This window comes from Panulirus ornatus, chromosome 6 (genome assembly GCF_036320965.1).
Source record: "Panulirus ornatus isolate Po-2019 chromosome 6, ASM3632096v1, whole genome shotgun sequence".
In the NCBI taxonomy this organism is placed as follows: domain Eukaryota; kingdom Metazoa; phylum Arthropoda; class Malacostraca; order Decapoda; family Palinuridae; genus Panulirus; species Panulirus ornatus.
In genome coordinates this window covers 45152885-45169054 of record NC_092229.1, presented here as the reverse complement: position 1 = coordinate 45169054, position 16170 = coordinate 45152885, and the positions used below count along the sequence as shown (strand labels likewise).

At 40.3% G+C, this 16170-nt stretch overlaps 1 protein-coding gene across 1 annotated transcript in view; it reads left to right on the top strand.

Moving 5' to 3' along the window:
• The window catches only part of LOC139749182 (potassium voltage-gated channel subfamily KQT member 1-like), a 953229-nt gene that overhangs the window by 877095 nt on the left and 59964 nt on the right, over window positions 1–16170 (top strand). Inside the window, 1 exon segment of the mRNA XM_071662846.1 lies at window positions 11396–11556. Within this exon segment, the coding sequence (XP_071518947.1) occupies window positions 11396–11556 (161 nt within the window).

The following is a 16170-nucleotide window of genomic DNA, read 5'->3' as shown; positions in this document are numbered from 1 at the left end:
ACCTCCAATTTGGTCTCCCACTTCTCCTCGTTCCCTCCACCTCTGACACATATATCCTCTTGGTCAATCTTTCCTCACTCATTCTCTCCATGTGCCCAAACCATTTCAAAACACCCTCTTCTGCTCTCTCAACCACGCTCTTTTTATTTCCACACATCTCTCTTACCCTTACGTTACTTACTCGATCAAACCACCTCACACCACACATTGTCCTCAAACATCTCATTTCCAGCACATCCATCCTCCTGCGCACAACTCTATCCATAGCCCACGCCTCGCAACCATACAACATTGTTGGAACCACTATTCCTTCAAACATACCCATTTTTGCTTTCCGAGATAATGTTCTTGACTTCCATACATTCTTCAAGGCTCCCAGGATTTTCGCCCCCTCCCCCACCCTATGATCCACTTCCGCTTCCATGGTTCCATCCGCTGCCAGATCCACTCCCAGATATCTAAAACACTTTACTTCCTCCAGTTTTTCTCCATTCTAACTTACCTCCCAATTGACTTGACCCTCAACCATACTGTACCTAATAACCTTGCTCTTATTCACATTTACTCTTAACTTTCTTCTTTCACACACTTTACCAAACTCAGTCACCAGCTTCTGCAGTTTCTCACATGAATCAGCCACCAGTGCTGTATCATCAGCGAACAACAACTGACTCACTTCCCAAGCTCTCTCATCCCCAACAGACTTCATACTTGCCCCTCTTTCCAAAACTCTTGCATTTACCTCCCTAACGACCCCATCCATAAACAAATTAAACAACCATGGAGACATCACACACCCCTGCCGCAAACCTACATTCACTGAGAACCAATCACTTTCCTCTCTTCCTACACGTACTCATGCCTTACATCCTCGATAAAAACTTTTCACTGCTTCTAACAACTTGCTTCCACACCATATATTCTTAATACCTTCCACAGAGCATCTCTATCAACTCTATCATATGCCTTCTCCAGATCCATAAATGCTACATACAAATCCATTTGCTTTTCTAAGTATTTCTCACATACATTCTTCAAAGCAAACACCTGATCCACACATCCTCTACCACTTCTGAAACCACACTGCTCTTCCCCAATCTGATGCTCTGTACATGCCTTCACCCTCTCAATCAATACCCTCCCATATAATTTAACATGAATACTCAACAGACTTATACCTCCGTAATGTGAGCACTCACTCTTATCCCCTTTGCCTTTGTATAATGGCACTATGCATGCATTCTGCCAATCCTCAGGCACCTCACCATGAGTCATACATACATTGAATAACCTTACCAACCAGTCAATAATACAGTCATCCCCTTTTTTAATAAATTCCACTGCAATACCATCCAAACCTGCTGCCTTGCCGGCTTTCATCTTCCGCAAAGCTTTTACTACCTCTTCTCTGTTTACCAAATCATTTTCCCTAACCCTCTCACTTTGCACACCACCTCGACCAAAACACCCTATATCTGCCACTCTATCATCAAACACATTCAACAAACCTTCAAAATACTCACTCCATCTCCTTCTCACATCACCACTGCTTGTTATCACCTCCCCATTTGCGCCCTTCACTGAAGTTCCCATTTGCTCCCTTGTCTTACGCACTTTATTTACCTCCTTCCAGAACATCTTTTTATTCTCCCTAAAATTTAATGATACTCTCTCACCCCAACTCTCATTTGCCCTCTTTTTCACCTCTTGCACCTTTCTCTTGACCTCCTGTCTCTTTCTTTTATACATCTCCCACTCAATTGCATTTTTTCCCTGCAAAAATCGTCCAAATGCCTCTCTCTTCTCTTTCACTAATAATCTTACTTCTTCATCCCACCACTCACTACCCTTTCTAATCAACCCACCTCCCACTCTTCTCATGCCACAAGCATCTTTTGCGCAATCCATCACTGATTCCCTAAATACATCCCACTCCTCCCCCACTCCCCTTACTTCCATTGTTCTCACCTTTTTCCATTCTGTACTCAGTCTCTCCTGGTACTTCCTCACACAAGTCTCCTTCCCAAGCTCATATATATATATGTGTGTGTGTGTGTGTGTGTTTGTGTGTGTGTGTATATGTCTTTCTATGTTTATGTTATGTATACATTGAAAAGTATATTCATGTATATATGCGTGTATGGGTGTATGTGGGTGGGTTGGGGCATTCCTCTTCTGTTTCCTTGCGCTACCTCGCTGATGCATGAGACAGCGATTAAGTATGATTCAACAATATAATGTGGTTGCAAGTCATGCCATATAGATAGGGTTGTACAGAGAAGGGTGCATGTGCTGGAAATGAAATGTTTGAGGACAGTATGCGGTGTGAGGTGGTTTGATTGAGAAAGTAATGAAAGGGTAGGAGAGTATTTTATTTAGTACACTTTGTCGCTGTCTTCCGCGTTAGCAAAGTAGCACTAGGAAACAAACGAAAGAATGGCCCAACCCACCCATATACACATGTATATACAAGTCCACACACACACATATACATACCTGTACATTTCAACATATACATATATATACATACACAGACATATACCTAAATACACATGTACATAATTCATACTGTCTGTCCTTACTCATTCCGTCACCACCCCACCACACATGAAATGACAACCCCTCCCCCCGCATGCATGCGAGGTAGCACTAGGAAAAGACAACAAAGGCCACATTCGTTCACACTCAGTCTCTAGCTGTCATGTATAATGCACTGAAACCACAGCTCCCTTTCCACATCCAGGCCCACAAAACTTTCCATAGTTTACCCCAGACGATTCACATGCCCTTATTCAATCCATTAACAGCACGTTGACCCCAGTATACCACATCGTTCCAATTCACTTTATTCCTTGCACGCCTTTCACCCTCTTGCATGTTCAGGCCCCAATCGTTCAAAATCTTTTTCACTCCATCTTTCCACCTTCAATTTGGTCTCCCATTTCTCCTCGTTCCCTCCACCTCTGACACATATATCCTCTTTGTCAATCTTTCCTCACTCATTCTCTCCATGTAACCAAACCATTTCAAAACACTCTCTTCTGCTCTCTCAACCACGCCCTTTTTATTTCCACACATCTCTCTTACCCTTACATTACTTACTCGATCAAACCACCTCACACCACACATTGTCCTCAAACATCTCATTTCCAGCACATCCACCCTCCTGCGCACAACTCTATCCATAGCCCACGCCTCGCAACCATACAACATTGTTGGAACCACTATTCCTTCAAACATACCCATTTTTGCTTTCCGAGATAATGTTCTCGACTTCCACACATTCTTCAAGGCTCCCAGGATTTTCGCCCCCTCCCCCACCCTATGATTCACTTCCGCTTCCATGGTTCCATCCGCTGCCAGATCCACTCCCAGATATCTAAAACACTTTACTTCCTCCAGTTTTTCTCCATTCAAACTTACCTCCTTACTCAAAACTAGAAAAGTCGGTAAAGAAGTCAGTGTGGGCTTGAGAAATCTACAAAATATGCCTCATCAATCACACTTACAAAAGCCAAAGTAACAATCTACAAGCCACACTCAAAAAATTTAGCACTTCCTTGTATTTTTTTTAACTTTCTAAAATGGTAAACAGAAGAAGGAGTCACGCGGGGAGTGCTCATCCTCCTCGAAGGCTCAGATTGGGGTGCCTAAATGTGTGTGGATAATTGACTTGACCCTCAACCCTACTGTACCTAATAACCTTGTTCTTATTCACATTTACTCTTAACTTTCTTCTTTCACACACTTTACCAAACTCAATCACTAGCTTCTGCAGTTTCTCACATGAATCAGCCACCAGCGCTGTATCATCAGCGAACAACAACTGACTCACTTCCCAAGCTCTCTCATCCACAACAGACTTCATACTTGCCCCTCTTTCCAAAACTCTTGCATTCACCTCCCTAACAAGCCCATCCATAAACAAATTAAACAACCATGGAGACATCACACACCCCTGCCGCAAACCTACATTCACTGAGAACCAATCACTTTCCTCTCTTCCTACACGTACACATGCCTTACATCCTCGATAAAAACTTTTCACTGCTTCTAACAACTTGCCTCCCACACCATATATTCTTAATACCTTCCACAGAGCATCTCTATCAACTCTATCATATGCCTTCTCCAGATCCATAAATGCTACATACAAATCCATTTGCTTTTCTATGTATTTCTCACATACATTCTTCAAAGCAAACACCTGATCCACACATCCTCTACCACTTCTGAAACCACACTGCTCTTCCTCAATCTGATGCTCTTTACATGCCTTCACCCTCTCAATCAATACCCTCCCATATAATTTAACATGAATACTCAACAGACTTATACCTCTGTAATGTGAGCACTCACTCTTATCCCCTTTGCCTTTGTACAATGGAACTATGCACGCATTCCGCCAATCCTCAGGCACCTCACCATGAGTCATACATACATTAAATAACCTTACCAACCAGTCAATAATTCCGTCACCCCCTTTTTTATCAATTCCACTGCAATACCATCCAAACCTGCTGCCTTGCCGGCTTTCATCTTCCGCAAAGCTTTTACTACCTCTTCTCTGTTTACCAAATCATTTTCCCTAACCCTCTCACTTTGCACACCACCTCGACCAAAACACCCTATATCTGCCACTCTATCATCAAACACATTCAACAAACCTTCAAAATACTCACTCCATCTCCTTCTCACATCACCACTACTTGTTATCACCTCCCCATTTGCGCCCTTCACTGACGTTCCCATTTGCTCCCTTGTCTTACGCACTTTATTTACCTCCTTCCAGAACATCTTTTTATTCTCCCTAAAATTTAATGATACTCTCTCACCCCAACTCTCATTTGCCCTCTTTTTCACCTCTTGCACCTTTCTCTTGACCTCCTGTCTCTTTCTTTTATACATCTCCCACTCAATTGCATTTTTTCCCTGCAAAAATCGTCCAAATGCCTCTCTCTTCTCTTTCACTAATAATCTCATTTCTTCATCCCATCACTCACTACCCTTTCTAATCAACCCACCTCCCACTCTTCTTATGCCACAAGCATCTTTTGCGCAATCCATCACTGATTCCCAAAATACATCCCATTCCTCCCCCACTCCCCTTACTTCCATTGTTCTCACCTTTTTCCATTCTGTACTCAGTCTCTCCTGGTACTTCCTCACACAAGTCTCCTTCCCAAGCTCACTTACTCTCACCACCCTCTTCACCCCAACATTCACTCTTCTTTTCTGAAAACCCATACAAATCTTCACCTTAGCCTCCACAAAATAATGATCAGACATCCCTCCAGTTGCACCTCGTAGCACATTAACATCCAAAAGTCTCTCTTTCACGCGCCTGTCAATTAACACGTAATCCAATAACGCTCTCTGGCCATCTCTCCTACTTACATACATATACTTATGTATATCTCGCTTTTTAAACCAGCTATTCCCAATCACCAGTCCTTTTTCAGCACATAAATCTACAAGCTCTTCACCATTTCCATTTACAACACTGCACACCCCATGTATACCAATTATTCCCTCAACTGCCACATTACTCACCTTTGCATTCAAATCACCCATCACTATAACCCGGTCTCGTGCATCAAAACCACTAACACACTCATTCAGCTGCTCCCAAAACACTTGCCTCTCATGATCTTTCTTCTCATGCCCAGGTGCATATGCACCAATAATCACCCATCTCTCTCCATCAACTTTCAGTTTTACCCATATTAATCGAGAATTTACTTTCTTACATTCTGTCACATACTCCCACAACTCCTGTTTCAGGAGTACTGCTACTCCTTCCCTTGCTCTTGTCCTCTCACTAACCCCTGACTTTACTCCCAAGACATTCCCAAACCACTCTTCCCCTTTACCCTTGAGCTTCGTTTCACTCAGAGCCAAAACATCCAGGTTCCTTTCCTCAAACATACTACCTATCTCTCCTTTTTTCACATCTTGGTTACATCCACATACATTTAGACACCCCAGTCTGAGCCTTCGAGGAGGATGAGCACTCCCCGCATGACTCCTTCTGTTTCCCATTTTAGAAAGTTAAAAAATACAAGGAGGGGAGGATTTCTGGCCCCCCGCTCCCGTCCCCTCTAGTCGCCTTCTAAGACACGCGAGGAATGCGTGGGAAGTATTCTTTCACCCCCATCCCCAGGGATAATATATATATATATATATATATATATATATATATATATATATATATATATATATATATATATATATATATATATACATACATATATACATACACATACATACGCACATATACACACACACACACGTACATATATATATACATATGAAAAATGTAAGAAATAATTTAGAAAACTGAAACTTCTAGCTTGAAATGAAATGAAAAAATGAATGCCACATAATGGTTCAACCTCTGGCTATGGAAAAGGGAAATGTATAATTTATTTACACAAACGTCAATAGTTGTTCTCATCAATTTAACCACTGTATCATACTGCCTGGTCCACTTCTCTTATCATGAAACAGGAATATTGGCTTATGATGTTTCTCAATTTTCTTCATTACACAAAGTACAACCATATCTTGGATACATGAGGGTAGGTAGTTGGTCATCCGCCATAATAAAGCCTTGACAGACCAAAAATTTATCTGGACCTCAACTTTTCTAGTACATTTATTAAAAACACCTTTTTGCTTTCCATCTCTATCACTTTGAAAAAAGAAAAAAAAAAAATCCCTTTGATCACATTTCAATGAAAGAATAAGCTTCAATGTCTAAGCTACATTTTTTCCAATTTCACTTTTTTTTTTGTCAGAGCACCATGTATGAAAAACTATCACTCCAGTAACACAACTATAAACATTTACTTCCCCTTTAAAAAAGTTTTGGGGAAGTCTGTTATTATTATTATTATTATTACTGTGAATGCTCACTTAGTTGACTCATTTAACTGCAAGAATGTTTAACTTTCTTTCTTACAGGTACTGTACATTTAACAGCCTACTTCTCCTCCCCAACTTAACATGTTTTCATAAAGCCCATTGCCTAGACAGCATCAGGTGTCAGTGTCACAGCTAGCCACCCACACTGCCTGTATTTATGTATCACTGCACATGGTTACTGCCTGTACATGTCGACCCATAGCACTGTTTAACCCTTATTTGATGGTTGACTTACTAGAAAATTATTTCAGTTGAGATAGAAAAAAGCAGTCTTCAAATTTTGTTTTTCATTGTAAGAAATATATAGAAAAGTAAAGTACATATAAAATGAGTGAGCTAACATTCCTTGTATGTACATATATAATGCTGAAGTTGATCCTCATGGAAGTGCTGGAGAAGTGGAGGTGAAGGGTTTTGGAGGGCGTGCATTATTCAGATTATATTTTCCATATTCAAATGAATGACACATAGAGGTACACCACTGATTTTCCAGCACTCTTGGTTCCAAAGCCTAACCGGATTAACAGTTTTGCCAGACGAACTGTGGTCATGTCATGTTAATTCATCAACACACCACTGACCCACTAATTATACATTTCCCATGTGTCTAAAGTATACCATGGACTGCTTTAAATTTAGATTAAACAAATGTTAAATGTTTGAGCACCTTAAGATGGTGTGTCATTTGATTGTTTGAATCCTGTGGGGTCTTCTTCATCTTCTTTTGTTAGGTTTTCATAGGTGTGCATCGCCAAAATAATGCAGTTTCGTCTGCATGATACACCTGCTTAGGACTAAGGTGCTCGTCAGCTACGAATTTTGCAAATTCATCCGCATACTCGGCAGCTCCTTCATGATTTGCAAACTGCTTTTCTTCGCACACTTTATTCATGGAAATTCCATGATGCTTCTTGAATCTTTAAAGCCATTTTTCACTGTAGTCACTCACACTCATGTTGTAGTCTAAGTTCTTTATGGAATAACTTAGTCTGGTCCATTATCAAGCTACCTGACAAGTCTACTTCATCACTCCAACACTGTCGAAACCATTCCATCATCACTCAGTCGTGCTCAGTACTCTTATCATCTTTCATAATTTTTCTAATCGTCATTTGTGTCTGGGAATTGCTGTCTACGTAGAATTTCAATATTTTCTCCCTTTGCTTCTTTATATCATAAACAGCTGATGAACCAATACTGTAGATGTCACAGAGCTTACACCCTGAAACACCACAGTCCATTTTTTTCAACAGTTCTACTTTATCTTGCATTGATATGGACTGGTGTTTATGTTTGACACTATAACTGACACTCTCTTAAGTCTTAGAAGCCATAGCTAGGGTTGAATTTAAGAAGAATAAGCTAAAAATCTCACAGAATTGCGATATCATCACCAACAAGTGCTGTGTAAAGAATGTAAAAAAGCATACCCTACACACAGTGCCATCTGTGGCCACCCAGTAAACTAGTCTGGTGGCCACACTAATTTCGAGTTCCCTCACATAATTTTGTCCAGACTATAGGAGGTGCCGAAACATCAGTTGCCGGAAATTCGATGGTGTACCTGTATGTAAAAGCAAAGAATTTATACAAAAATGTGGGCCAACATATTTTGTGTAATTGGTATAAAGCTGAATTTAGTTGTAGATCCTCAGAGGAGTGGTGGAGGAAGGGTTTTGGAGGGTGTGCATCATCCAGGTTTTTTGTTGCTAATCACAAAATGAAGAATCCATGTAAAAGTAAAGGATACATACAAAATAAATTTGATATATTTTATATGTCAATGGTATAACATTAAAGTTAACTCAGGTCTGCAGGGGAGTGGTGGAGAAATGGTGTTGCAAGTTGTGCATCACTGTCTTGTACTTATTTACCAAGCAGGCCAGAATTACTTGCTACTCTGTATGATAATCATTTGATGTAATTTGCATAGTGTGAGTAATGCAGCAAAATGTGAAATTTTTTTATGATGGTGTTGGGAGGCTTGTCAGGAGGATTGACAAAAGGTAGGTTTTCACTCAGCTACTCTACACAGTGCTTCCTAATTATGTTTCAAATTTTACTGAGTCCCTCTGACAACTGAAGTACAGTATTTGCTAATTGTTTGAATATTTTGTATTTCATGGTAATATCACATATTACTAGAAAAATAAACACAAAGATAACATCTATTTAATTAATTTCCTATGTGTGCTTCTGTTTATACTTGTTAGAAGGAGCAAGAAGGAATCAAGTGAGGGAAATATAGTTTAATTTTTTTTTTCTTACATATTCGCCATTTCCCACATTAGCGAGATAGCGTTAAGAACAGAGGACTGAGCCTTAGAGGGAATATCCTCACTTGGCCCCTTTCTCTGTTCATTCTTTTGGAAAATTGAAAACGAGAGGGGAGGATTTCCAGGTCCCTGCTCCCTCCCCTCTTAGTCGACTTCTACGACATGCAGGGGATGCATAGGAAGTAACCCACTTATTATACATCTCCCATGTGTCTAAAGTATACCATGGACTGCTATGAATTTAAATTAAACAAATATTGAATGTTTGAGCACCCTAAGATTGTAAGTCTGTCCTTAGAGTGTTTGAATCCTGTGGGTCTTCTCTTCTGTTGTTAGTGTTTTCCTAAGTGTGCATCACCAGAATAATGCAGTTTTGTCTGCATTATACACCTGCTTAGGACTCAGGTGCTCATCAGCTACGAGTTTCTTAAATTCGTCCGCATACTCGGCAGCTCCTTCATAGTTTGCAGACCACTTTTCTCTGCACACTTTATTCGTGGAAATTCCATGACACTTCCTGAATCTCTGAAGCCATTTTCATTATAGTTATGCTCATGTTGTAATTTAAGTTCTTTATGGAACAAATTAGCCTGGTCCATTACCAAGCTATCTCTAAGTTCACTCCATCACTCCGACGCTGTCGAAACCATTCCATCATCACTCGATTGTGCTCAGTACTCTTACCATCCTTCATAGTTTTTCTAATCGTCATTTGCTTCTTGGAATCGCTGTCTGCATAGAATTTCAATATTTTCTCCCTTTGCTTCTTTATATCATAAACATTTGATGAACCAATACTGTAGATGTCACTCAGCTTATGCACTGAAACACCACAGTCCATTTTTCCAACAGTTCTACTTTATCTTGGATTGATATGGACTGGTGTTTACATTTGACACCACAACTGACACTCTCATGTGTCTTAAAGCCATAGGGTTAAATTTAAGCAAAATAAGCTAAGAATCTCACACGATTGCCCTACACACAATGCCATCTGTGGCCACCTAGTAAACTAGTTTGGTAGCTGTGGTAATTTCAATTTCCCTAACATAACTTTGTCTGGACTAAAGGTGCCGAACCATCAGTTGCTGGAAATTTGGTGGTGTACCTGCATTGCTGACTAAATTAGATGAGTTTGTTAGGAGAATGTTTGATGGAGTGCAGGTATGGAGTCAGACTCAAAAACATGCTTTTCACATGCACAAAGCAGACTCTTGTAACGCAATGTTATGTGTAACACAACAAACATTGGCTAACTAGATCAGTATGATTTTATGATCATAAACTGTACTGTAATTTTTTTATGCCTCTATTACAAAGGAGGTGAAGGGCATATTGTTTTGCATCTGTCTGTCCATGTGGTCCTGTGTGGATCTGTGTGTTTGTCCAAACTTAAGGTTTAAGATTTTTGTAATCTTCTCATATGATTATCCATGAGCTAAATTGACTTTGAAAAATTCTTTGTAACACTTTTGACATATGAATGTGATATTGTGATAGGCATAAATGAATTTCAGAAAAATGATCATGTTTGTAGTATTTTCAGGTTTATTAATACAGTACCAATTTGTATAATCAAGTTGTCAGTGGATTAAAGTGAAACTTTGTAGATTTGTTATATGGTGTTGAGGATGTGTATCTTATATAATGATCATAATTGAATTTTTCAGAAATGGTTGTGTTGAACTTAAGTCATTTTCTAGCTGAGTTATTAACTATTTTGTGTGATCAATTCCTCTCAAACTTATCAGTAGATTAAACTGAAATTTTTCAGGTTCTTACATACATATTGAATATGTTTGTATGACACTGGTGGCCATATAAGAAATTTTACCTATATTATCATATGTTTAATATAAATACATTTCTCAGTCTCTTATTGTTACAAGTAGATAAAATTTATACTTTTTGATATATCAGCTTTATACTCCAAATATGATAACTCTCTTAAGTTCCTGCCAGTCACATATGTTGTGAGTTCATTCATATTGTCGTAAGACACCAAGTCTTTGTTTTTTATGAATTTTTCTTTGATGTTTTTGCATATATCCCAAGATGCTTTGGATAACTATGTTTGCTAAATTTGCTGGAAATGGCATTGTGGATATTTGCACCATGGTTAACCAAAAATCATCTCTCATTAGTTTCTTTGCAGTGTTCAACTCATTACCCAGTACCATCTTACTCCTTAGGTTCCGGGTGCTCCTCCACCTTATGTGCTCAAACCTAAACCAATCCTGGTAGATAAGCAAGCATCAGAGCCCAATACACCTACAAACAAGTATTTTGAGAGACCTATGACCAGGGGCAACTCCGATGTCTCCCAGAGAATGAAAAAACGAGTTACCTTAAGGTAACAGATATATTTTTCTGTTCATTATGCAAGAGATATACTTTATTATTATTGTTATTATTATTATTATTATTATTATTATTATTATTATTTATATTTATTTTGCTTTGTCGCTGTCTCCCGCGTTTGCGAGGTAGCGCAAGAAAACAGACGAAAGAAATGGCCCAACCCACCTCCATACACATGTATATACATACACTTCCACACACGCAAATATACATACCTATAATATTATTATTATTATACTTAATTGCTGTTTCCCACATCAGCGAGATAGCGCCAGGAAACAAATGAAGAATAGCCCAGCCACTCATATACACACACACACACACACACACACACATACACACACACACTTACACACACACACATATACACACACACACATATATATATTTTTCTTTCTTTCTTTTAAACTATTCACCATTTCCCGTGTTAGCGAGGTAGCGTTAAGAACAGAGGACTGGGCCTTTTTTGGAATATCCTCACCTGGCCCCACTCTGTTCCCTCTTTTGGAAAATTAAAAAAAACAAAAAACGAGAGGGGAGGATTTCCAGCCCCCCGCTCCCTCCCCTTTTAGTCGCCTTCTACGACACGCAGGGAGTACGTGGGAAGTATTCTTAATCCCCTATCCCCAGGGATAACATATATATATTTATATATATATATATATATATATATATTATTATTTTTATTATTATTATACTTTGTCGCTGTCTCCCGCGTTTGCGAGGTAGCGCAAGGAAACAGACGAAAGAAATGGCCCAACCCCCACCATACACATGTATATACATACGTCCACACACGCAAATATACATACCTACACAGCTTTCCATGGTTTGCCCCAGACGCTTCACATGCCTTGATTCAGTCCACTGACAGCACGTCAACCCCGTTATACCACATCGCTCCAATTCACTCTATTCCTTGCCCTTCTTTCACCCTCCTGCATGTTCAGGCCCCTATCACACAAAATCTTTTTCACTCCATCTTTCCACCTCCAATTTGGTCTCCCTCTTCTCGTTCCCTCCACCTCCGACACATATATCCTCTTGGTCAATCTTTCCTCACTCATTCTCTCCATGTGCCCAAACCACTTCAAAACACCCTCTTCTGCTCTCTCAACCACGCTCTTTTTATTTCCACACATCTCTCTTACCCTTACGTTACTCACTCGATCAAACCACCTCACACCACACTTTGTCCTCAAACATCTCATTTCCAGCACATCCATCCTCCTGCGCACAACTCTATCCATAGCCCACGCCTCGCAACCATACAACATTGTTGGAACCACTATTCCTTCAAACATACCCATTTTTGCTTTCCGAGATAATGTTCTCGACTTCCACACATTCTTCAAGGGCCCCAAGAATTTTCGCCCCCTCCCCCACCCTATGATCCACTTCCGCTTCCATGGTTCCATCCGCTGACAGATCCACTCCCAGATATCTAAAACACTTCACTTCCTCCAGTTTTTCTCCATTCAAACTCACCTCCCAATTGACTTGACCCTCAACCCTACTGTACCTAATAACCTTGCTCTTATTCACATTTACTCTTAACTTTCTTCTTCCACACACTTTTCCAAACTCAGTCACCAGCTTTTGCAGTTTCTCACATGAATCAGCCACCAGCGCTGTATCATCAGCGAACAACAACTGACTCACTTCCCAAGCTCTCTCATCCCCAACAGACTTCATACTTGCCCCTCTTTCCAAAACTCTTGCATTTACCTCCCTAACAACCCCATCCATAAACAAATTAAACAACCATGGAGACATCACACACCCCTACCGCAAACCTACATTCACTGAGAACCAATCACTTTCCTCTCTTCCTACACGTACACATGCCTTACATCCTCGATAAAAACTTTTCACTGCTTCTAACAACTTTCCTCCCACACCATATATTCTTAATACCTTCCACAGAGCATCTCTATCAACTCTATCATATGCCTTCTCCAGATCCATAAATGCTACATACAAATCCATTTGCTTTTCTAAGTATTTCTCACATACATTCTTCAAAGCAAACACCTGATCCACACATCCTCTACCACTTCTGAAACCACACTGCTCTTCCCCAATCTGATGCTCTGTACATGCCTTCACCCTCTCAATCAATACCCTCCCATATAATTTACCAGGAATACTCAACAAACTTATACCTCTGTAATTTGAGCACTCACTCTTATCCCCTTTGCCTTTGTACAATGGCACTGTGCACGCATTCCGCCAATCCTCAGGCACCTCACCATGAGTCATACATACATTAAATAACCTTACCAACCAGTCAACAATACAGTTACCCCCTTTTTTAATAAATTCCACTGCAATACCATCCAAACCTGCTGCCTTGCCGGCTTTCATCATCCGCAAAGCTTTCACTACCTCTTCTCTGTTTACCAAATCATTTTCCCTAACCCTCTCACTTTGCACACCACCTCGACCAAAACACCCTATATCTGCCACTCTATCATCAAACACATTCAACAAACCTTCAAAATACTCACTCCATCTCCTTCTCACATCACCACTACTTGTTATCACCTCCCCATTTGCGCCCTTCACTGAAGTTCCCATTTGCTCCCTTGTCTTACGCACTTTATTTACCTCCTTCCAGAACATCTTTTTATTCTCCCTAAAATTAATGATACTCTCTCACCCCAACTCTCATTTGCCCTTTTTTTCACCTCTTACACCTTTCTCTTGACCTCCTGTCTCTTTCTTTTATACATCTCCCACTCAATTGCATTTTTTCCCTGCAAAAATCGTCCAAATGCCTCTCTCTTTTCTTTCACTAATACTCTTACTTCTTCATCCCACCACTCACTACCCTTTCTAATCAACCCACCTCCCACTCTTCTCATGCCACAAGCATCTTTTGCGCAATCCATCACTGATTCCCTAAATACATCCCATTCCTCCCCCACTCCCCTTACTTCCATTGTTCTCACCTTTTTCCATTCTGTACTCAGTCTCTCCTGGTACTTCCTCACACAGGTCTCCTTCTCAAGCTCACTTACTCTCACCACCCTCTTCACCCCAACATTCACTCTTCTTTTCTGAAAACCCATACAAATCTTCACCTTAGCCTCCACAAGATAATGATCAGACATCCCTCCAGTTGCACCTCTCAGCACATTAACATCCAAAAGTCTCTCTTTCCCACGCCTGTCAATTAACACGTAATCCAATAACGCTCTCTGGCCATCTCTCCTGCTTACATAAGTATACTTATGTATATCTCGCTTTTTAAACCAGGTATTCCCAATCATCAGTCCTTTTTCAGCACATAAATCTACAAGCTCTTCACCATTTCCATTTACAACACTGAACACCCCATGTATACCAATTATTCCCTCAACTGCCACGTTACTCACCTTTGCATTCATATTTTTTTTTTTTTTTGCCGGTCTCCCGCGTTTGCGAGGTAGCGCAAGGAAACATACGAAAGAAATGGCTCAACCCATCCCCATACACATGTATATACATACGTCCACACACGCAAATATACATACCTACACAGCTTTCCATGGTTTACCCCAGATGCTTCACATGCCCCGATTCAATCCACTGACAGCACGTCAACCCCGGTATACCACATCGATCCAATTCACTCTCTTCCTTGCCCTCCTTTCACCCTCCTGCTTTTTCAGGCCCCGATCACACAAAATCTTTTTCACTCCATCTTTCCACCTCCAATTTGGTCTCCCACTTCTCCTCATTCCCTCCACCTCCGACACATATATCCTCTTGGTCAATCTTTCCTCACTCATTCTCTCCATGTGCCCAAACCATTTCAAAACACCCTCTTCTGCTCTCTCAACCACGCTCTTTTTATTTCCACACATCTCTCTTACCCTTATGTTACTTACTCGATCAAACCACCTCACACCACACATTGTCCTCAAACATCTCATTTCCAGCACATCCATCCTCCTGTGCACAACTCTATCCATAGCCCATGCCTCGCAACCATACAACATTGTTGGAACCACTATTCCTTCAAACATACCCATTTTTGCTTTCCGAGATAATGTTCTCGACTTCCACACATTCTTCAAGGCTCCCAGGATTTTCGCCCCCTCCCCCACCCTATGATCCACTTCCGCTTCCATGGTTCCATCCGCTGCCAGATCCACTCCCAGATATCTAAAACACTTTACTTCCTCCAGTTTTTCTCCATTCAAACTTACCTCCCAATTGACTTGACCCTCAACCCTACTGTACCTAATAACCTTGCTCTTATTCACATTTACTCTTAACTTTCTTCTTTCACACACTTTACCAAACTCAGTCACCAGCTTCTACAGTTTCTCACATGAATCAGCCACCAGCGCTGTATCATCAGCAAACAACAACTGACTCACTTCCCAAGCTCTCTCATCCCCAACAGACTTCATACTTGCCCCTCTTTCCAAAACTCTTGCATTTACCTCCCTAACAACCCCATCCATAAACAAATTAAACAACCATGGAGACATCACACACCCCTGCCGCAAACCTACATTCACTGAGAACCATATATATATATATATATATATATATATATATATATATATATATATATATATATATATATATATTTATTTATTTATTTATTTAT